Source organism: Artemia sp. Qi Xiang Cuo, chromosome 4 (genome assembly GCF_049724085.1).
Source record: "Artemia sp. Qi Xiang Cuo chromosome 4, ASM4972408v1, whole genome shotgun sequence".
Taxonomy (NCBI): Eukaryota; Metazoa; Arthropoda; class Branchiopoda; order Anostraca; family Artemiidae; genus Artemia; species Artemia sp. Qi Xiang Cuo.
In genome coordinates, this window is record NC_142797.1 from 84,805,840 (window position 1) to 84,830,698 (window position 24,859).

The window sequence follows — 24,859 nt, forward strand, 5'->3', positions numbered from 1 at the left end:
GAGTGGGTTATAAGGCTATGGAGAGGAGCAGGTGGTTGAAAGGGTGGGGTGGATGGAGTTGTATTTAGATGTCGGTTGTTGTTACCCTGGGGGTGTTTTGAGAGAAGGTGATTGACTTTTTTCTTCTTCTTTTTTTCCCTTTATATTATTATTTTAATTAGTCTAGGATGCTTCTAGGAATATTTATGTAGTTTTTTTTTTAATTAATTTAGGATGACTTTAGGAATGTTTATGTAGTTAATCGCTACGCATTAGCAAAATTTAAATTTTTCCCTAGCGTAGTGATTTATATCTGTAATAGTTTATATTTTAGTTTATTATGTAAATAAAAGTCAAGTAAAGACTGGGCTGAGTACTGTTAGGATTTTTAGTTGTAGAAGTATTATTACTTCAAGATACCTCCTCCTTAATTGTCTCAGTGGGCTACTTGCTAGGTCAATATTTGCATACCAAGGTTTTAAAATTTAAGATTAACTCGTAGGATAAGTGAAGAAGGGTCAGAGGTTCAAAGTTCTGTTACTGGGAAAAATTAAATTAAATAAAAGTTTTTTCATCTGAACGCAAGGAGCAACATTAAACTTAAAACGAACCGAAATTATTCCGTATATGATGGGGGCCGCCTCTTCGTCAACCCTCACTTTTTACGCTGAAGTCTTTTAAGTTCTTTGAAAATATTCTCATTTACCTTCAACGGGTCTCGTGTTTGAAAAGTCGTTCTTAAGGGATTTTGACAAAAAGTCTAACTAGCGTAAAGAGAGTGGATTGAGGAAGGGGGAGTCCCCCTCTTAACCAGAAAAATCTGTTCGTTTTAAGTTATAATGCTGCTTCTTGCTTTCAGTTGAAAAAACTTGTTTTTTAATTTAATTTCTGACCGTTTTTCAAATCGTGCCCGGAAATCCCCTTCCATCGCTCATTGCAAAAGTTCCCTCGGAATCTTTCCTCCCCACAGGAAATTCTTCCCATGGAAATCCCCCTCCCCGTAGAAAATACCCCCCCCCCCCCATGAAAAATTTCCATACATTACCCAGTAACAAATACTATATAAGTAGTAACCAAGGTACTACTTTGCATGCGCCCCTGTACCATACAGGTTTCTGGTAGGTATAATCTGGTTTGGTGGGTATAATCTGGTTTGGTGGGTACAATCTGGTTTGGTGGGTATAATCTGGTTTGGTGGGTATAGTCTGGTTTGATGGGTATAGTCTGGTTTGATGGGTATAGTCTGGTTTGGTTTTTAGGGATTCCCCGCCTGTTCCTAAACATTGCAAAAAAGATAACAGTATGAACGGGGGATTCCCCCACAAATTTGTTTCAACTCCAAGTTTTTCAACCAGACTGGTTTTTTGAAAGCATAGTGTGTACATGAGTGTAGGCTTTGTTATTAAAAACTTGGACACTACAATCAGAATTGTTTGATTGACGTTTAAAAAGGGTAATGAGATTTGCGAATTGGAATACAATTTTTTAACTAGAAATGGCTGAAAAGTGTTTTGGGGGAGATGGGGTGATTGTGTACTGTATAATATAAATTTGATGTTTGGACAGTTGTCATTTTAAAATAGTTTAACGTTCCCTTCGTTCCCCCATTTCTGAGGGCAAGGGAGGGGGGGGGGTCAATTTTGGAGGGAAAACCGAAAATACTCAGAATCGAAAATAAATGGGATCTGCCTCAAGGGGAAGGCTCAGAGGCCCTTCGTTACCCCGTTTCTGAGGGCAGGGAAGGGGGGGGGTCAATTTTGGAGTGAAAAAAAAAAATTCTCAGAAACGAAAATAAATGGGATCTTCCACATGGGCAAGGATCAGAGGCCCTTAGTTCCCCCATTTCTGAGAGCAGGGGAGGGGGGTCAATTTTGGAGGGAGAACCAAGAATACTCAGAATCGAAAATAAATGGGATCTACCTCAAGGGCAAGCCTCAGGCCCCTCCTTCCCCCATTTCTGAGGGCAGGGGGGGGGGGTCAATTTTGGAGGGAAACACAAAAATACTCAAAATCGAAAATAAATGGGATCTGCCTCAAGGGGAAGGCTCAGAGGCCCTTCGTTCCCCCGTTTCTGAGGGCAGGGGAGGGGGGGGGTCAATTTTGGAGGCAAAATCAAAAATACTCAGAATCGAAAATAAATGGGATCTTCCTCAAGGGGAAGGCTCAGAGGCCCTTCGTTCCCCCATTTCTGAGAGTAGGGGGAGGGGGGGGCTCAATTTTGGAGGGAAAACCAAAAATACTCAGAATCGAAAATAAATGGGATCTACCTCAAGGGCAAGGCTCAGAGGCCCCTACTTCCTCCATTTCTGAGGGAAGAGGAGGGGGGAGGGGAGGTCAATTTTGGAGGGAAAGCCAAAAATACTCAGAATCGAAAATGAATGGGATCGGCCTCAAAGGTAAGGCCCAGAAGCCCCTCCTTCCCCTCAGAAAAAGTTAACAAGAAATTTCTGAAAAGTATTTTTTTTGGAGGATGGCGCGATGACAGGTTGAATGTCTCGGACTAGTAATAGTGCTGTACTGTGGTACGAATTACTTGAGAAAAACACAAATGAATTAATTGAAAATAAAGTTTTAGCAATAAATTTCTGGAAAGATTTTGTTTGGGGGAGGGGGCGAGGCCAGAGTGGAGATCTTAGAATAGTTATATTGCTGTACTCTGGCATGAGTTTGTTTAAAAAACCCAGATGAATTAGTTGAAATAAAGTTTTAACAAGAAATGTCTTAAAATAATTTTTTTTGGGGATGTGGGTGATGAAAGAGGGGATGTCTTAGAATAGTTATAGTGCTGTGGTACGAATTGCTTGTGAAAAACCTGGATGAATTAGTTGAAAATAAAGTTTTAACAAGTTTTTCTGAAAAGTATTTTTTTGGGGGGTGGGGGCGATGACAGAGTGGATGTCTTGGACTAGTTATAGTGCTGTACTCTGGCATGAATTGCTTTCGAAAACCTGGATGAATTAGTTGAAAATAAAGTTTTAACAAGAAATGTCTGAAAAGTATTTTTTTTTGGGGGGTGGGGGCGATGACAGGGGATGTCTTAGACTAGTTATAGTGCTGTACTCTGGCATGAATTGCTTTCGAAAACGAACACGATTGGCTGAAATAAAAGCGGAACTTTTAAAATCACAACAACTAAAGGTCAGTAAATAATTCCTTTGTTGTTTTTTTTTTAACACGAGCTATTGTAGAAAATAATTTCAAAGTACCAAGTCACATGATAGTTACGCTATTATAGAAAATAATTTTAAAGTACCAAGTCACATGATAGTTACGCTATTGTAGGAAATAATTTCAAAGTACCAAGTCGCATGATAGTTACGCTATTATTGAAAATAATTTAAAAGTACCAAGTCACATGATAGTTACGCTACTTTAGAAAAAATTTTCAAAGTACCATGTCACTTGATAGTTACGCTATTGTAGAAAATAATTACTAAGTATCAAGTCAAATGATAGTTCCTCTATTGTAGAAAATAATTTAAAAGTACCAAGTCACATTATAGTTACGCTATTGTAGAAAATAATTTCAAAGTACCAAGTCACATAATAGTTACACTTTTGGTGAGAATAATTTAAAAGTACCAACTCACGTTATAGTATCGCAATTGTAGTTTATATTAACATACTAACAATTCACTTTAGTTAGACGATATTGAAGAAAATAATTACAAAGTGCCATGTTACATTAAATTTACGCTATCGTAGAAAATGATATAAAAGTTCATTGTCACCTGATTGATCCGTTATTGTAGAAAAAAGTATACTACTTTAAATACGCATAGTTACGCTATTATAGAAAATAATTTTAAAGTACCAAGTCACATTATAGTTACGCTATTGTAGAAAATAATTTCAAAGTACCAAGTCGCATGATAGTTACGCTATTATAGAAAATAATTTAAAAGTACCAAGTCACATGATAGTTACGCTATTGTAGAAAAAAATTTCAAAGAACCAAGTCACTTGATAGTTACGCTATTTTAGAAAATAATTTCAAAGTACCAAGTCACATTATAGTTGCGCTATTGTAGAAAATAATTTCAAAGTACCAAGTGTAGAAAATAAATTCAAAGTACCATGACACATGATAGTTAAACTTATGTAAAAAATAATTTCAAAGTACCAAGTCACATGATAGTTACTCTATTATAGAAAATAATTTAAAAGTACCAAGTCAGATGATATTTACTATATTGTTGAAATTTGATTAAAAGTATCAACTCAAATTATTGTTACGCTATTGTAGAAAATAGTATCCAAGTCCCCAGTTAAATGATTGTTACGATATTATAGAAAATAATCTAAAAGTAACAACTGAGATGAAAGTTAAGCTATTGTAGAAAATAATGTCATTGTAACCTGTAAAATTATTGGTTCTCGATTTTATCAATTATTATAAATCTACAAAGTAATTTTATATTTTCACTTTTATATTAAATAATTTCAAAGGACCAAGTCAAATTATGGTTACACTTGTGTAGGAAATAATTTAAAAGTACCAAGTCACATGATAGTTACGCTATTATAGAAAATAATTTCAAAGTACCAAGTCACATGATAGTTATGATATTGTATAAATTAATTTCAATGTACCAAGTCAAATTATAGTTACTTTATTGTAGAAAATAATTTCACAGTACCAAGTCAAATGATAGTTACGCTTTTTTAGAAAATAATTTCAAAGTGCTATGCCACATGATAGTTACACTTTTGTAGAAAATAATTTCAAAGTACCAAGTCACATGATAGTTACGCTTTTGTAGAAAATAATTTCAAAGTACCAAGTCACATGATAGTTACGTTTTTGTAGAAAATAATTTCAAAGTACTAAGTCACATGATAGTTACGCTATTGTAGAAAATAATTTCAAAGTACCAAGTCACATGATAGTTACGCTATTATAGAAAATAATTTCAAAGTACCAAGTCACATGATAGTTACGCTATTGTAGAAAATAATTTCAAAGTACCAAGTCACATGATAGTTACGCTATTATAGAAAATAATTTCAAACTACCAAGTCACATTATAGTTACTTTATTGTAGAAAATAATTTCAAAGTAACAAGTCATATGATAGTTACGCTTTTTTAGAAAATAATTTCAAAGTACTATGTCACATGATAGTTAAGCTTTTGTAGAAAATAATTTCAAAGTACCAAGTCACATGATAGTTACGCTTTTGTAGAAAATAATTTAAAAGTAACAAGTCACATTATAGTTACGATATTGTAGAAAATAATTTCAAAGTACCAAGTCACATTATAGTTACGCTATTGTAGAAAATAATTTCAAAGTACCAAGTCACATGATAGTTACGCTTTTGTAGAAAATAATTTCAAATTACCAAGTCAAATGATACTTACTCTAATATAGAAAATAATTTCAAAGTACCAAATCACATTATAGTTACGCTTTTATAGAAAGTAGTTTCAAATTAGTATATCATATGATAGATACGATATTATAGAAACTAATTTCAAAGTACAAAGTCACATTATAGTTACTCTATTTTAGAAAATAATTTCCAAGTACGAACTCACATGATAGTTCCGCTTTTTTAGAAAATAATTTCAAAGAACCATGTCACATGATAGTTACGCTTTTGTAGAAAATAACTTCCAAGTACGACGTCAAATTATAGTTTCTCTTTTTTAGAAAATAATTTCAAAGTACCATGTCACATTTTAGTTAAGATATTGTAAAAAATAATTTCAAAGTAACAAGTCACGCGATAGTTATGATATTGTATAAAATAATTTAAAAGTACCATTTCAAAATATAGATACGCTATTATAGAAAATAATTTCAAAGTACCAAGTCACATTATAGTTACGTTTTTGTAGAAAATAATTTCACAGTTCCAAGTCACATGATATTTACGCTTTTGCAGAAAATAATTTCAAAGTACCAAATCATATTATAGTTACTTTAGTATAGAAAATAAGTTCAAAGTACCAAGTCACAATATAGTTAATATATTATAGAGAACAATTTCAAAGTACCAAGTCATATGATAGTTACGCTATTGTAAAAAATAATTTCATAGTACCAAGACACATGATAGTTGTGCGATTGTATAAATTAATTTCAAAGTACCAAGACACATGATAGTTATGATATTATAGAAAATAATTTCAAATTACCAAGTCACAGGATAGTCACGCTAGTACAGAAAATAATTTTAAAGTACCATCTCACAAGATAGTAATGCTTATGTAGAAGATAATTTACAAGTACCTCCTCAAATGACAGTTTAGCTATTGGATATAAGTGTAACAAAGGACCAAGGCACTTTTTATTTGCACTCATGCATAATATAATTTGGAATAACCAATTCACATAAATGATAAGCTACTTCAGAAAGTGAATACGAAGTCAATACGCGATTTATGATTACGATATAATTTAATATAATATCAAAGTACCAAGTCACATTATAGTCACGCTATTGTAGAAAATAATTTCAAAGTACCAAGTCACATGATAGTTACGATATTGTAGAAAATAATTTCAAAGTACCAAGTCACATGATAGTTAGGTTATTATAGAAAATAATTTCAAAGTACCAAGTCACATGATAGTTACGCTATTGTAGAAAATAATTTCAAAGTACCAAGTCAAAGTATAGTTTCACTTATGTAGAAAATAATTTCAAAGTACCGAGTCTATTGATACTTACACTACTGTAGAAAATAATATCAAAGTACCAAGTCACGTGAGATTTCCGCTATTATATACAATAATTTAAAAGTACCAAGTCACAGGATAGTTACGCTATTATAGAAAATAATTTCAAAGTACCAAGTCCCATGATAGTTACGCTATTATAGAAAAATAATTTCAAAGTACCAAGTCACAGGAGATTTACTCTATTTTAGAAAAAAATTTCAAAGTACCAAGTCACATAATAGTTACGCTATTGTAGAAAATAATTTCAAAGTACCAAGTCACATGATAGTTACGCTATTGTAGAAAATAATTACAAAGTACCAAGTCACAAGATAGTTACACTTTTGTAGAAAATAATTTCAAAGTACCATGTCACATGATAATTACGCTATTATAGAAAATAATATCAAAGTACCAACTCACATGATAGTTACGCTTTTATAGAAAATAATTTCAAAGTACCAAGTCACATGATAGTTAAGTTATTGTAGAAAATAATTTAAAAGTATCAATTCACAGTATAGTTACGATTTTGTAGAAAATAATTTCAAACTGCCAATTCACATGATAGTTAAGCTTATGTAGAAAATCATTTCAAAGTACCCCGTCACTTGATATTTACGTTTTTGTATAAAATAATTTCAAAGTACCAAGTCACATGATAGTTACGCTTTTGTAGAAAATGATTTCGAAGTACCATGTCTCATGATAGTTATGCTAGTGTAGAAAATAATTTCAAAGTACCAAGTCACATGATAGTTACACTTTTGTAGAAAATAATTTCAAAGTACCAAGTCAAATTATAGTTACGTTATTGTAGAAAATAATTTCAAAGTACCAAGTCACATGATAGTTACGCTATTGTAGAAAATAATTTCAAAGTACCATGTCACATGATAGTTACGCTTTTGTAGAAAATAATTTCAAAGTACCAAGTCACATTATAGTTACGCTTTTTTAGAAAATAACTTCAAAGTACCAACTAACTTTAAAGTTACGCTATTTTAAAAAATAATTTTTAAGTTCCAAGTCACGTGAGAGTTACTAAATTTTATAACATAATTTCAAAGTAATAAGTCCAATGATAGCTTAACTTTTGTAGAAAATAATTAATAATTGCAGACTAGCATTTTATTCACTCGACTGAATAATAAATTTTAACAATAAAAAGTCACTTGATAGTTCCGCTATTGCAGAAAATAATTTCAAAGAACCATATCACATTATATTTATGTTTTTATAGAAAGTAATTTCAAAGTACCATATCAAATGATAGTTAAGCTATTGTAGAAAATAATTTCAAAGTACCAAGTCACATGATAGTTACGCTATTGTAGAAAATAATTTGAAAGTACCAAATCACATAATAGTTACGATATTATAGAAAATAATTTTAAATTACGAAGTCACATGATAGTTAAGCTATTATAGAAAATAATTTCAAAGTACCAAGTCACAGGATAGTTACGCTATTGTAGAAAATAATTTCAAAGTACCATGTCACATGATAGTTACTCTATTGTAGAAAATAATTTCAAAGTAACAAGTCACATGATAGTTAAACTATTTTAGAAAATAATTACAAAGTACCAACTCACATGATAGTTACACTATTATAGAAAATAATTTCAAAGTACCAAGTCACATGATAGTTACAATATTATAGAAAGTAATTTCAAAGTACCAAGTCACATGATATTTACGCTATTGTAGAAAATAATTACAAAGTACCAAGTCACATGATAGTTACGCTATTTTAGAAAATAATTTCAAAGTACCAAGTCACATGATAGTTACCCTCTTGTAGAAAATAATTTTAAATTACCAAGTCACATGATAGTTACGTTATTCTAGAAAACAATTTCAAACTACCAAGTTAATAGATATTTACTCTTTTGTAGAAAATAATTTAAAAGTACCAAGTCACATGATAGTTACACTTTTGTAGAAAATAATATAAAATTGCAAAGTCTATTGATATTAATCTATTATATAAAAAAAAATAAAATTAAAAAGTCACTAGATAGTTACGTTATTATAGAAAATAATTTCCAACTACAAAGTCACATGATAGTTACGCTATTATAGAAAAATAATTTCTAAGTACCAAGTCACATGATAGTTACGCTCATTGTAGAAAAAAATTTCAAAATACCAAGTCACATCATAGTTACGTTATTATTGAAAATAATTTCAAACTACCAAGTCACATTATAGTTACACTATTATAGAAAATAATTTCAAAGTACAAAGTCACAGGATAGTTACACTATTGTAGAAAATAATTTCAAAGTAGCAAGTCACATGATAATTACGCTATTATAGAAAATAATTTCAAAAGTACAAAGTCACAGTATAGTTACGCTTTTGTATAAAATAATTTAAAAGTACCAAGTCACATGATAGTTACGCTATTGTAGAAAATAATTTCAAAGTACCAAGAAATTTAATTCAGGAAATTATGAAAAAAAAAAAATTAGACGAGGTTACGTGCGCGCACGTTATTATATTCTATAATAGAATAACTATCATGTGACTTGGTGCTTTGAAATTATTTTCTACAAAAGCGTAACTATCATGTAACTTGGTACTTTGAAATTATTTTCTAAAATAGCGCAACAAACATGTGACTTGGTACTTTGAAATTATTTTCTACAATAGCGTATCTATCATGTGACTTGGTGCTTTGAAATTATTTTCTACAATACTGTAACTATCATGCGACTTGGTACTTTTATATTATTTTCTATAATAGCGTAACTATCATGCGACTTGGTATTTTGAAATTATTTTCTAAATTAGCTTAACTATAATATGACTTGGTACTTTGAAATTATTTTCTATAATAGCTTAACTATCATGTGACTTGGTACTTTGAAATTATTTTCTACAATAGCTCGTGTTTAACAAAAAAAACAACAAAGGAATTTTTTACTGACCTTTATTTGTTGTTTTTTTAAAAGTTCCGATTTTATTTCAGCCAATCGTTTTTTAAAAAAAAAAAAAAAAAAAAAACAGGAATTATTTACTGACCTTGAGTTGTGATTTTAAGAGTTCCGATTTTATTTCAGCCAATTGTGTTTAACAAAAAAAAAAAAACTTCAGACATTACTTGTTAAAACTTTATTTTCAACTAATTCATCCGGGTTTTCGAAAGCAATTCATGCCAGAGTACAGCACTATAACTAGTCTAAGACATCCACTCTGTCTTCGCCCCACCCCCCAAAAAATACTTTTCAGACATTTCTTGTTAAAACTTTATTTTCAACTAATTCATCAGGGTTTCCGAAATCAATTCATGCCAGAGTACCGCAGTATAACTAGTCTAGGATTACTAATTTGTCATTGCACCATCCCCCAAAAAAAACTTTTCAGACATTTCCTTTTATAACTTTATTTTAAACTAATTTCTCCTAGTTTTTCACACGCACTACATGCCAGAGTCCAGCACGCCCGCTCGTATCAGACATCTCCTCGGTCCGTGCGGCCAGCCCCCAAAAAATACTTTTCAGACATTTCTTGTTAAAAATTTATTTCGACTAATTCATCCGGGTTTTCGAAAGCAATTCATGCCAGAGTACAGCACTATAGCTAGTCTAAGACATCCACTGTCATCGCCCCCACCCCCCAAAAAATAATTTTCAGACATTTCTTGTTAAAACTTTATTTCAACTAATTCATCCGGGTTTTCGAAAGTAATTCATGCCAGAGTACAGCACTATATCTAGTCTAAGACATCCACTCTGTCATCGCCTCCCACCCCCCAAAAAATACTTTTTAGACATTTCTTGTTAAAACTTTATTTTCAACTAATTCATTTGGGTTTTTCACAAGCAATTCGTACCACAGTACAGCACTATCACTTGTCTAAGACATCCACTGTGTCATCGCCCCCCCCCAAAAAAAAATACTTTTCAGACATTTCTTGTTAAAACTTAATTTTCAACTAATTCATCCGGGTTTTCCAGAAGCAATTCGTACCACAGTACAGCACTATAGCTAGTCTAAGATATCCACTCTGTCATCGCCCTCATCCCCCCCAAAAAAATACTTTTCCGACATTTCTTGTTAAAACTTTATTTTCATCTAATTTATCCGGGTTTTACAAAGCAATTCATGCCAGAGTACAGCACTATAACTAGTCTAAGACATCCCCTCTGTCACCGCCCCCACCCCCCCCAAAAAAATAATTTTCAGACACTTCTTGTTAAAACTTTATTTTCAACTAATTCATCCGGGTTTTCAAAAGCAATTCATGCCAGAGTACATCACTATAACTAGTCTAAGACATCCACTCTGTCATCGCCCCCACCCCCCAAAAAATACTTTTCAGAAAAACTTGTTAAAACTTTATTTTCAACTAATTCATCCGGGTTTTTGCACAAGCAATTCGTACCACAGCACTATAACTAGTCTAAGACATCCACTCTGTCATCGCCCTCACCCCCCCCAAAAAAAATACTTTTCAGACATTTCTTGTTAAAACTTTATATTCAACTAATTCATCCGGGTTTTCGAAAGCAATTCATGCCAGAGTACAGCACTATAACTAGTCTAAGACATCCACTCTGTCATCGCCCCCACCCCCCAAAAAAAAAACTTTTCAGACATTTCTTGTTAAAACTTTATTTTCAACTAATTCATTTGGGTTTTTGACAAGCAATTTGTACCACAGTACAGCGCAATCACTAGTTTGAGACATCCAATCTGTCATCGGTCCATCCCCCAAAAAAATTCTTTTCAGACATTTCTTGTTAAATCTTTTTCTGAGGGGGGAGGAGGGGCCTCTGAGCCTTGCCCTTGAGGCAGATCTCGTTTATTTTCGATTCTGAGTATTTTTGGTTTTCCCTCCAAAATTGACCTCCCCTTCCCCCTCCTCTTCCCTCAGAAATGGAGGAAGGAGGGGCCTCTGAGCCTTGCCCTTGAGGTAGTTCCCATTTATTTTCGATTCTGATTATTTTTGGTTTTCCCTCCAAAATTGACCCCCTCCCTCCCCCCTGCTCTCAGAAATGGGGGAACGAAGGGCCTCTGAGCCTTCCCCTTGAGGAAGATCCCATTTATTTCCGATTCTGAGTATTTTTGATTTTCCCTCCAAAATTGACCCCCCCCCTCCCCTGCCCTCAGAAACGGGGGAACGAAGGGCCTCTGAGCCTTCCCCTTGAGGTAGATCCCATTTATTTTCGATTTTGAGTATTTTTGGTTTTCCCTCCAAAATTGACCCCCCCCCTGCCCTCAGAAATGGGGAAGGAGGGCCTCTGAGCCTTCCCCTTGAGGCAGATCCCATTTATTTTTGATTCTGAGTATTTTCGGTTTTCCCTCCAAAATTGACCCCCCCTCCCCTGCTCTCAGAAATGGGGGAACGAAGGGCCTCTGAGCCTTCCCCTTGAGGCAGATCCCATTTATTTTCGATTCTGAGTATTTTTGATTTTCCCTCCAAAATTGACCCTCCCCCTGCCCTGCCCTCAGAAATGGGGGAACGAAGGGGCTCTGAGCCTTCCCTTTGATGCAGATCCCCTTTATTTTCGATTATGATTATTTTTTATTTTCCCTCCAAAATTGCCCCCCCCCTCCCCTGCCCCCAGACATGGGGTAACAAAAGGACCTATGAGCCTTCCTCTTGAGGCTGACCCCATTTATTTTTTTTTCTGAGTATTTTGATTTTCCCTCCAAAATTGACCCCCCCTCCCCTGGCCGCCGCAAATGGGGCAGGCGGGGCCTCTGCGCCGTCCCCATGAGGCAGTTCCCATTTATTTTCGATTCTGAGTATTTTCGGTTTTCCCTCCAAAATTGACTCCCCCTCCCCTTCCCTCAGAAATGAGGGAGAAGGGAACGTTAAACTATTTTAAATTGGCAACACTGTCCAAATATCACATGTGTATTATACAGTACACAATCATCCCATCTCCCCCAAAACACTTTTCAGCCATTTCTATTTAAAATATTATATTCCAATTCGCAAATCTCATTACCCGTTTTTAAATGTCGATCAAACACTTCGAATTGCAGTTTCCACTTTCATAATAGCAACTGCTACACACATGTACACACTATACTTTAAAACACAAAGACTGGTTGAAAAACTAGGAGTTGAAACAAATTTTCGCAGGTAATCCCCCGTTCAGACTGTTATCTTTTTCGCACTCTTTAGGAACAGGTGGGGAATCCCTAAAAACCAAACCAGACTATACCCATCAAACCAGACTATACCCACCAAACCAGACTATACCCATCAAACCAGACTATACCCATCAAACCAAACTATACCCACCAAACCAGATTATACCTACCAGAAACCTGTTTGGTACGGGGGCGAACGCAAAATAGTACCTTGGTTACTACTTATATATGGACAATGGCCAAATTGTGTAACTTACAGCACTTTTCCCTTGGACGGGGGGAATGTCACCCCCCAAAGGTATAGTTATCACACCTTTTAATTATGCTGAATCTAATGGCTATCGAAATTTTGATCGGATGTCTTTGGGGCAAAAGGCAGCGTAGAAGGGGGGCTAGTTGCACTCCAGTCTTTTGGTTCACTTAAAAAGGGCGCTAGAACTTTTGATTACCCTTAAAAATGAACCCTCCCCTGATCTTCTAGGATCAGTGGTTCGATACGATCAGTGGTACGATCACCCCTGGGAAAAAAATAACAAAAAAACAAAACACGCATCCCTGATCTTTCTTCTGGTCAAAAATCTAGAATTCTAGATTTTTGTATAGGAGCTTGAAACCCATACGATAGGTTTCTCCGATATCCTGAATGTGATGGTGTGATTTTTCATTAAGATCGCTTGACTTTTGGGGTGCTTCCCTCCTTTTTCGGAAAATTGGGTAAGTTTTTTCAGGCTTATGATATTTGATTTGATGGATTCAACTTAATGAACTACACATATTTGAAATTAGCATAAATATTCAGTCCTTTGGATTTATCTACCGTTACCAATATTCAGTTTTTTTTTAAGTTTCGGTAACTATTGAACCTAATCGCTCCTTACTTAATGTTCGTTACCGCGAATTTTGGAAGTATTTCCTACCACTTTATCAAAAATCACGTGCTGTTATTTCACGCTGTTTTAAATCTGATTTTAAGCAATATTTTAAATTCTTGCTATATATTAAATAAAAAAAAATTAAATGGAAAAATGAATTTGAATATTTGGCTTGTGCAAAGATAATGAAAATGATGTGCAAAGTTTGTCTTTGGGTAAACATTTGTTTTTTATTTTGAAATTACTTAGAGGCAATGCTCCAGCAATGCCTTAGTAAAGGGCCATATGCCCCTCATGTATTTTTTTCCCCGACCACTCCGTGTGGAAGGGGTGTTCGGACAAAATTGGATGAGTACTCAAAGATTTGAAATTTAAAGATATAGTGCCCTTTAAAGAGTCGAAAGTGATTGAGGGGTAACGAAACCCTCCAGCTACCGTGTTTGGTACGCCTTCAGTCCCCCCATGGTGTCGGATCAACATTTTAAGATAATAGTTTTGTTCAGAATTGTCAAAAGGTCCAATAGATATACCTTCAAGAACAAACTAACCATCACAGTCGTTGGGGCAAGGGCCATACATTATGCAAATTGCCCATTGTTTACACACAGGTTTTATGCTAGAAAAGGGGTTGATTTTGACCTTGGGTGTCTGATTGGCCTGATATTTCCAGGGATTGCTCAATGGGCCAAGAAGAACGTACCTTATTTTGAGGGTGAGGGCATTAGAGGGCCAGAAATGTGCCAAAAAAAACTTGTGTCCCTAATCAGTTCCAATCTTACTGCCGTACTGTCCTTGGGTCATGAGGAACCTAGTATGTAGAAATAATGCTCGAGGGCATTGGTCCCCTGGAAATGAGGCCTGATTCTCTCCCCCCCCCCCAACCGACTCGGAAATTAAATTCTTGGATCCCTAGACTGATGAGACACCAAGGCAGAAGAAGAAGTTTAAAAGAAATATTGTTCTCCCGAAAGTACCCAACGAAAAGCCAAATTTTGACTTGAGTGGCTTGAAACTTAAAAATATGTCCCCAAGTCAAAATAATCCTAATATAAAAAAGTAATTATATTTCGGAATTAGTAATCCTCCAAAAATGGAGCCCTAAATGACCAAATCGACCCAAAAACGGTAAAAATTTTCTTTATTAGTTGGGGCAGGAGTTCACAAGTATGGACCCCCGAAAATGGCCTGAAAACCTTTTTGTGGATTGGCTTGAAACTTTCAAGAATCGTTGCCTGGACTATGGGAACCGTACACCTGTGAGGGGGTAGTAGGGTGCTGGGTACCTGGAAATGGACATACAACTTGTTATTCGTGATCAGTTTGGAAACTATTGTTTTTTTTTTTATAATGAAAAATCTCGCTTCATGCTGAGACCAAGTGTACTTCTTCAAATACCAGTCGCCGTAACATTACTTGCAAATAATGGAATGCCATGTATATAAGCGAGTACAGTATTTGATTTTCTGAAGATTCGATCCTCTAGTCTAGACCAATGGTTCCCAACCTTTTCTAAATTCTTTACCCCTTAAAATAGAGTTTCATAATGGAGTATCCCCACAAAAATTGAAAGAAAAAGAACATTGACAACAATACTAAATATAACTTGAATACATTGTTTAACATAATTTCAAAGACATTGACCATTGAGCAACAGAAAATTTTGTATTATTATTTTTTAAACAATTTAGCATGGACATTTATGAACAGAAAACTTAATACTTCTCAATGAGACCCTTTGAGCTTGGATATTCGAGCGGAGCTTCCAAAATCGGGACCGAATTGACAGGTAGAGCCTTAAATCTAGAGTTGCCAATACCCTCTCAACAAGTACTGAGCTTTGGAAATGCCCATAATACCGTAAGATTTGCATATTTAAACTCGAAACGCTGAAAAGAATCTATTGAAATTTCAATCAATGCCTCTTTATCTGAGATTGACGAGCTGGTTGCTTGCTCAGTATAGGTTTTGATCAAAGGGATTGTGAAATCCAATTCTCTTCAATATTTTGCTCGGTAAAAAATTCCTGAATGGTATTTGAAGTGCTTTTAAATGTGATCTAATATTGTTTTAAAGAGCGTTTTTCTGCCGTTGCTACTCTAGCGTGTACACACTGCGCGGTAAACATTCTATCGTTGCAACATCAGTCGATCATAATAGATCTGATAGATCATGATTAGATCTGGATTTTAACCCGAAAAGTAAATAATAAATCATAAATATATCTGAAACTTCCAGTTTTCGTTGAAAATAATTGAAAAAACGACAAATAATGTAAATTGAATTCAAGTTTTGTCAGGATAGTATTTAGTTTAGGGCACACAAGTTGATTTTTTTTTTATTTATTTATGATGAATAGGCTTTGACTTGATTAGGGTTATAGGCAGGGGCTAGCTTGGGTCCAACCCCTTGACATTTCTAACTTCCTGATGAAATTATCTAGCTTTTTTTTTCTTTACAATTGCCCTTTCCCTTCCCAGGAAATAATTTTGTATCACTTAATTTTTTTTTATGATATACGATCTGCCAACACACTCTCATCAGCAGTCGTCAGCGATAGCGTCACTCGTTTTCTTCCTTTCTTCGCGATTTTTTGTTTAGCGTTAAAATCAACGATCGCTTATTTGGCCGTCCATATTATTGGAACGACATTTCTGCCGTCCACGTTTGTTTTACCGAGCCTTTTTTACCGTTCAATGTTTACGTCGCAATACTATCCTATACACCTCTAAAAACGCCAAGTGTGTCTAAGGCCTTAGTTAAGCTCATTGTGCGCCTGTTACCTTTATATCCATCGAGCTCGAAATGAACGAAAGATTTAAAAAATAGGAAGATACAAAAAGTCTGTCGACTTTTATCAAGGTCATTATTTCTATGACAGTTTTGTTATCACGCCCTTTTCTCAGTTGCGTCGTAGAAATTTGATTTTTAGATCCGTCTTGTGGCCAACCCTTCAATACTTGTTTCTTGGCGCTCTTTTCCTAATTTGTCGTGACCATAGATTTTAACACACCTCCGTTTTTTAGGATTCATTTTTCAGAGTTCTGGCTTGGTTTCAAGCATTAGTATGGTCTCTTCCAACTCTACAATCAAGACATGTGTTCACTCAATATATTTTTTCGCAACCAAGCTTTGTTTTTTTTCTGGAGGGGGGGGGTGTTTTGCTGGGAGACAAAAATGGAAATAATGGGCGAATTAGGGAAAATATAGAACCATAGGAGCAAGGCCTTATCCAGGGGGGTTTGAAGCCCCGCCCCCCGACATGTTTGTCCGACTCGTAAAAAACGTAACAAAAATGAATATAAACAAATTTTGATGGTGTTTTTTTTAAGGTTTTTAGCCCCCCGAAAAAATTCCCTTGGTCCCCCCCCCCCTCCTCCGAAAAAAAAAATCCTGGATACGGCTCTGCATAGAAGAGATAGTAACAAATCCCGATAGGCTCTTTTGGTGAAGAGTTGCCCAGGGCCTCCTGGATTTGTGCCTGAATAGCAATATTTTGATGTATTTTATTGTAATTTTGAGATGATGGAATCATAGTATCACTCTAGCAGATGTTGGCGAGGGATCAATAGAAAGAAAGAGAAAATTATAAATGCTATAGACGATAGAATTGAGCATTTATTTATTGCAAAATCTTGTATTAACACTTATCAAACAGTTCGTGGTAACGAACTGTAAGTAAGGAGCGACCCGGCTTAATGGTAACCGAAACTCTAGAAAACGGGTTTTTGATGCCAATAGATATATCAAAAGAATCAGATTTTAATGCTGATTTCAAATATATAACTTTCATCAAGTTTAGAGCTACCCATCAAAAGTTACGCGCCTGAGAAAATTTGGCTGATTTTCAAAAAAAGGGGGAAAGACCCCCTAAAAGTTATAGAAACTTAATGAAAATCACACCACCATAGTCAGCGTATCAGAGAACCCTACTGTAGAGGTTTCAAGCTCCTATCTACAAAAATGTGGATTTTTGCATTTTTTGCCATAATAAAGATCACGGATGCGTTTTTTTGTGTGTTGGTTTTTGTTTTTTTTTTTTTTGTTTTTTTTTTGGCTCCAGAAGTGTTCATTTCCACCCATAAGTCCTAGAAGATCGTGAGACGACTCATTGAGACGGAAATTAAGCTTTCTAGTGCCCGTTTTAACTGACCAAAAAAAATAGCGGCAAACTCTGCCCCAAACCACGCTTATTTTTTTCCCAAAGTCAGCCGATCAAAATTTTGAGATAGCCATTTTGTTCAGCAGGGTCAAAAATAAGATAAATATGTCTTTTGGGATTACTTAATCCCCCGAAGTACCCAGAGGGAGGGCTAAAAGATATGAACTTTACCCAATGTTAACATATAGTATTGGTTATTCGGAAGTATACAGAAGTTTTCAGGAGGTTTTTTTCTGCTAGTGGGAGGGAAGGGTGGGTCGAGGGTTATGTTGGAGGATCTGTTCATGAAGGAAGTTTTCAGGGGGGAAGGGAAATCGCCATGAAGGGGGCGCCGGACTTGCCAGCATTATTTATTGGTTATTGGGAAGTATACAACCATTTTCAGGAAGGATTTTTTCTGGAGGGGGGCTAGAGGAGGGAGTTACTCTGGAGAATATTTCCGTGGAGGATGTTTCTTTGGGGTAAGGGACATTTCTATGAAGGGGGCGCCGGATTTCCAAGCATTATTTAAAAAACGATCAGAAATTAAATAAAAAAAAACCAAGTTTTTTCAACTGAAATGTAAGAAGGAATATTAGAACTTAAAACGAACAGAAATTATAACGTATGTGAGGGGGTTCTCCTCCAAGTCAATACCTCGCTCTTTAAGCTACAGTTTTTTTTTAGTGCTTTCAAAAGAGCTTTCTCGTCTAATTAAACGGCCTTTGTGATTCAGGGGTTTGTGAATCAAATTTTTTTTTAACTTTTAACGTAAAGAGCTTGGTATTGACTAAGGGCAGAACCCCCTCATATACGTAATAACATATACGTAATAAAAAAAACAATAAAAAAACAAGCGATACGGCTCAATAGTAATCGAAACTTTTAAAAACGGAATTTTGATGTCAATAAATGTATCAAAAGAATGTGTTTATAATGCTGATTCTAAATATATAAATTTTATTAAGTTTAGTATTACTCATCAAAGGCAACAAGCCTGAGGAAATTTACTCGATTTTTTAAAGAGGGGGAAACATCCCCTACAAGTGGAAGAATTTTAATGAAAATCACAACGTCAGATTCAGCGTATCAGAAAACCCTATTACATAGGTTTCAAGCTCATATCTGCAAAAATCTGCAACTTTGAATTTTTGCCAGAAGAAAAATATACGAATATAGAAGTTAGTTACGTAAGTTAATTTGTAAAGACATTCATTTAGCAAAAGAAAAGTAAAATTTTTATGCAAATAAAAGCTGCATTAACTAAAAAACGATCAGAAATTAAATAAAAAAAACAAGTTTTTTAAACTGAAAGTAAGGAGCGACATTAAAACTTAAAACGAACAGAAATTATTCCGTACATGAAAGGGGCTGTCCCTTCCTCACCGCCTCGCTATTTATTCCGTATATGACAGGGGCTGTCCCCTCCTCAACGCCTCGCTCTTTACGCTAAAGTTTTTTATTGTTCAAAAAAAAAAATTGTGAGAAAGTCAAACTTTAGCGTAAAGAGCGAGGCGTTGAGGAGGGGACAGCCCCTTTCATATACGGAATAAAGAGCGAGGCGTTGAGGAGGGGACAGCCCCTTTCATGTACGGAATAATTTCTGTTCGTTTTAAGTTTTAATGTCGCTCCTTACTTTCAGTTTAAAAAACTTGTTTTTTTTATTTAATTTCATTCTAAACCGAACTTGCATTTTGTATGGGCAATTTATGATTACATGATAATTTTCTGGTGCGCTTCATATCCTTGATCCCTCATGGATGCTCCCAGTTCATATGTGGATTCAACTCCATTTGAACGGTTTCGAAGCCAAACTAATGACCAAGGCAACTTTAATGAGCATTTACTAATATTAAACCATATTCGTAACGTAATATTAAACCTTATTCTCTCTGCGCTAGCACAAGAGTAAGAACCAGTGGCGTCGTTTGGGGAGGGGGCAATTGCCCTCCCAGCAATTTAAAAAGCGTTATTATTGTATAGCCCGTGCCCCTTGATTTTCCGGCTGTGGGCCCCTCTTAACCCCCCCCACCCCCTCAAAAATACAGGAGCTACATACTTGGTAAGAAAACAAAAAAGATCACACCGCAGAGCAGTGGGCGGGGAACCCATCCCCTCTGCGTAAAGAATTCAAAAAGTAAGTGGTAATTTATAAAAATAAGTTAGCTGAAATCAGCACAAGCAAAGAACACATAGGAAATATGATACAGATCGAAAAATAGTTGATTTTCATTTTTGTTTTTCAGGTTCTACCAGAAGATGCCGCTCAGAGGTGCAACGGAAAATTACACATATCTGTCACTTGTGTTTATACTAGTGAAAATGTTATCCTTAAAGATTTTGTTTCTAAAGAAGAGATCATTGATGTAAGTTTTCTCCTTTCTAATTGTGTTTAACCAGTGATTCAAGGTCGTAGAAAAACTGTTCAGCTTATTTCAATTATTTTTCGAAAGTTTGTCTGCGGAATATGCCGCTGATTAGTTGAAAGTAATATTATGCGGTCATTTTCAACCAATAGGAAGCTTTCAAATGACAAACCTACTAGAATTAATTGCTATCTTTTGGACAGGGGGGGTAAAAACTAAAAAGTTCATGAGTACTCCAACGTTGGTTCTCTTTACTGTCTTTCTATTGTCGTCACGTGCAGATATTTTACCATTTTACCACGACTAGTCATGAGAGGTGTGCAAACATGAAGTTTCGAAATTAAAATACGTTATTAAAATAGTGAATCTAACAACTGAATTTATTTCCATGAAGTGTTTTTCACTTTATATTTAAGAATGGCCAAACCCGATTCCCAGTGTTCGGAGTTGGTAAAAGAGTGACATCAAGCACATGTTTGGACTACAAAATTACATGTTGTTGCATATATTTATGCAAAATTGCATTATTACCCATATTTGCAAAAGGTTATTTTTGGTTACAGATCGAATAAAAGGTCAGTAAAACATGAGTATGAAGCGGTGATTTCACTTACCACCTTAAGACAGGGAGTAGGGCTCATGATGAATAAGGAAGCTGCTAAGTCTTGTTTAGACTTGGAAGGTATTAATAATAGAATACTAATTGCTCATTTTATGACTAAAAATAGACCCCGGCGCCGCGCCGATGAGGGAAGACCGGCGGCGGCGGGGCAAAAAACAGCACGCCGCGCCGCCTGTAAGACGCCGGCGGGATCAATGTTGACCGCAAACATTAATGTTTTCATCAGTCTTTCTCAAATCACTGCTTAAATTTACAACAGATTCGAGCCTATTCATGAGTTCAAAAATTCAAAAGTCGCTGACTGGAAACTGGTCTTCTTCGTTATTCATCAAGAGAAGTAGAAATCTGGTAGAAACGAAATGGCTGTGGCGCTTCAGAACCCTTGCATAATACGAGTAGTTGAAGTATCTATTAGCTATGTATTCTTAACATAAATAATTATCAAAATTAGTAGTTTTTTTCATCGAGCATTACTGCATTTAAAACTTCAAAACACCGTATCACAAAATTAGTTAGTTATCTGGGTAAAAACTTTGATTATAACTTTGAACTTAGAAGCTTAATTTTTTTCATAATACCCTTTTCCTATATCTGTTTTATCACATTTAAAAAATCTTAAATGAGAGAATTTGATATTGATTTTTTTTTTTTGGTCTTTTGGATTACTAAGAAGCCTTCTTTTAATAATAAATGGTATTTTATAACAATTTAAAAAAAATGCTTTTTAAAGTTTTTTTTTGGCTTTTTTATAGAATATATGTAGTGTAGGCTAAGGCTGAACTGCTGCTTTTTTTTTTTATCGCTATTGGCTGCTCTTTTGGATATTATTCATTTTTTCTTTTGGGGATTCATTCCAAATTATACACTGATAAATCCCTAATATCAGTCAAATTATAAACTGCATCTAAAAGGAGTAAATTTATCAAATTGAAAAATACACGATGAACACTTCACATGAGAACACTTCAATTACAATGACACAAAAAACACTCAATAGTTTATTCGCTATGAAGAAAAATGAAGTGCCAGCTATTTTCTTAGGTAAAAAAATGAAAAGCTCATCCGTTTTAAGTGTAATTAAATGAAATAATATGCAGACTGAAGTAGCTCCAGGAAGATGTTGGAAATGTTCATCCTAGTTCTTCACCTACCCCCCTCTATAATACCTCCCTACCCCCCCCCCCTCCCTCTGGATACCACCTTGATAGGATACCGCCTCAGCATTCATTAGAAAAATTATTTACTGAATAATTAACAAGGTCACTATATGGTTAAAAAAAAAACACGCAAAATAACGTTAAACAGCTTAGTGTTCCTTGAAAAAAAAAATTGAGGGTATGAGTAAAAGGGTACAAAGACAACAACAAAAATGTCGAAATTATTCAGATATACCTCAAATTATTGGAAAACTGAGTGACAGATACGCCATGGCATTCCATAAGATCCAAAGAATCGAATTAAAAGGGAGCACACACAAAAGCCAAATAAGGCCAGTAGCCTATGAGAAATCGCAAAATACCCAAGACAATGAACAAGTCCTAATGGAAGCCCCTGGGTCTATCAAAATATTTCAATAGTTTCCCAGGGAATTTGATATCATTTTCTTCTGTCTCCACTTTAAATGAAAAAATAATTATCTTTTTGGCATCCCTGTTTTCAATAAAAAAAATGAGGTATTATCATTTAAAAATGATAGCCCCCTATCCCCCTCCCTTAGAGGCAATAATTTACGATTTATTCATGAATCATATTTTTGGGGTAACTTCCGGTTCAATCTTTAATTCCCCAACCTTGTACATAGCTTAGTCTATAGCTAAATTTTGTCTCAACACAAGGCTGTTTTTTTTGTTTTTTTTAGGCGGGGGGGGGGGGGGGTAAAAATGTTCCAGAAAGAAAATTGTATTTTCTATAAGGTGTTCAATAATTGAGTATTAAAAATTAAGAAAATATTACCTAAAAAAAGGAAAAAAAAAATCTGCAAACTTACAATTCAGCTGTAGAAACAATCTTTCGGCTGTCAATTTCAAAATCCAAGAAAAGCCTGAAGCTGTATAGTAGTCAATGCGTTCTTAAATTCTATTCAACTTTAAAATAAAATTTTTGACTATGGATGATGTAAGAAATAGCAATCGGGGATCTGCATTCCAAATAATTTAAACTCATTGCATACAGCCGATACGTTTTTTGTCAATATATTAAGAACTGTGTATATTGCAATATTTGCAATAGCATATTGCATACGTCTGGGTTTTATGAAATGTAACAAAAGAGACGAAAATTAACGACCAAGAGAGCAGCGAAGAATTATGGTATACAAAGTAATATTTGGCAGGGAAACTCACTGGTGATAAATCACTAGGGGTGGCACCGTGATTGCTTGATTTTCGGGGATTCGGGGAACCAAATTTTTTTTTCGGGGTGACGCATAGATTTTCGGGGAAATACCCGAAAATTCGGGGATGGTACAGGCTCTGCTTGATTTCTAATCAGGAAAATCGAAATACTAAACCACACGAGAAGGAAAAGCTCCGACTTTACAGTTGACACAATAAAGACTTGCCGTAAAAATACTTTAAAGTTGACCAAACGCCGTCGACTCTGCCGGCGGTGGCGTGCCAGTGGTGTGCCAACGGCGTTATGACACGTCGTTGGCGTCCGACCGGGCCTCTCGTCGGCGGCGTTCGGTCGATCCGCCGGCGTGGCGCCGGGGTCTGACTAAAAAGTTCAGGGTATCAGTTATAGTAGTATATGCCCCTGTAGAACCGACTGACGGAGATACTAGTGACTCAGATGAATTTTACTTACAGTTACAGGAGCAAATAGACAGGGTTCCAGGTCGAAATATGATGTTTCTACTGGGAGATTTTAACGCCCAGGTTGGTAGAAATAGGGATAGATGGTATCCTAGCCTAGGTAAATTTGTTGTAGGAAAAGAAAACAGTAATGGATACAGACTTTTGCAATTTTGTAGGCATAACAATCTAGTTATAACCAATACGGGGTTTGGTCACAAAATGACTCATAAGTTAACATGGTATTCACGTGAGGGTAAGACAGCAAGCTTGAATATGTTATTGTAAACCGAAGACTAGCAGGATCAATACAAGATACTAGGGTATATAGGAGTGCCGTTATTGATGTTAGGAGTAAAGATCACCATCTAGTAGTGTCAAGGGTTAGTTTAAAGCTGAAATATCGGAAGGGTAACTACCTTCCAGGAAGTTATGATGTTGGTAGACTCAAGGATAAGAATTTGAGAGAAACTTTCCAGGAACAGTTGAATGCTAAACTTACGAGTTTAAAATTTGATAATGTGGAAGATGGTTGGAATAATTTTAGAAAAGATAATTTCGGAGACCACACTGCCTTTCCATGACGATAAAATAAAAGTCCAAAATAGGGATAAAATCCGTTTTATAGACAGAGTATCATATACTTCACAAAAAATATCAGATTTATTGGCCACACAAGTAGTACCTGCCATCGGTTGTAAAACTATAATAAAGCGATTTGAAACAAAAGTTTATTTACTACATCAAATAAACATACTTAGCGTTCCAATCTCAAATGCGTCCCAACGCACAAGTGGAAGCTCGCCTCTTTGACTTTCTTGGATTTAGTTCATTAGCGTTCAATGATATTACATTTGAACAAAGGTCAACTACATTGGGTGAATTGAACTTTACTCTGTCAGATTTTAATAAATTATCATAGATAGAGTTCAGCCCTTATTCACCTGTATCCCGATTCAAAGCAATATTCATGAATAAGATTTTCTTTATTTCAAGCGTTTCACGAAAATTTTGCTTTAAACCCTGATCCCTAGAAATCAAAGAGACATTCTCGAACAAAATAAAATGGTCTGTAAAATTAAAAATATGCTCTGAAAGGGCTGAAGTAAATTCTTCAGACATATAATTTTTCTTTAGAAACCGAAGAAATAGAATCTTTATCTTGTAATAATCTCATTCCCAAATTCTGGTTAATACGTCCCACCTATGAGCTTCCGCAAGTACATGGGATCTGATAAATCCTACTTTGTTCCCCTAACGAAGTTAGATCCTTCCAAGAATTTAGAAAACTACTCAAATTATT

At 35.1% G+C, this 24,859-nt stretch overlaps 1 protein-coding gene across 3 annotated transcripts in view; it reads left to right on the forward strand.

Annotated features, from left to right (window-relative positions):
- bmm (brummer) overlaps nucleotides 1-24,859 on the forward strand; it is a 116,492-nt gene that overhangs the window by 14,076 nt on the left and 77,557 nt on the right. For all 3 annotated transcript variants that reach the window (XM_089088594.1, XM_089088595.1, XM_089088596.1), the window contains exon 4: nucleotides 20,023-20,142. In XM_089088594.1, coding sequence (XP_088944720.1) covers nucleotides 20,023-20,142 — 120 coding nt within the window. The remainder of the gene's footprint in view (nucleotides 1-20,022; nucleotides 20,143-24,859) is intronic.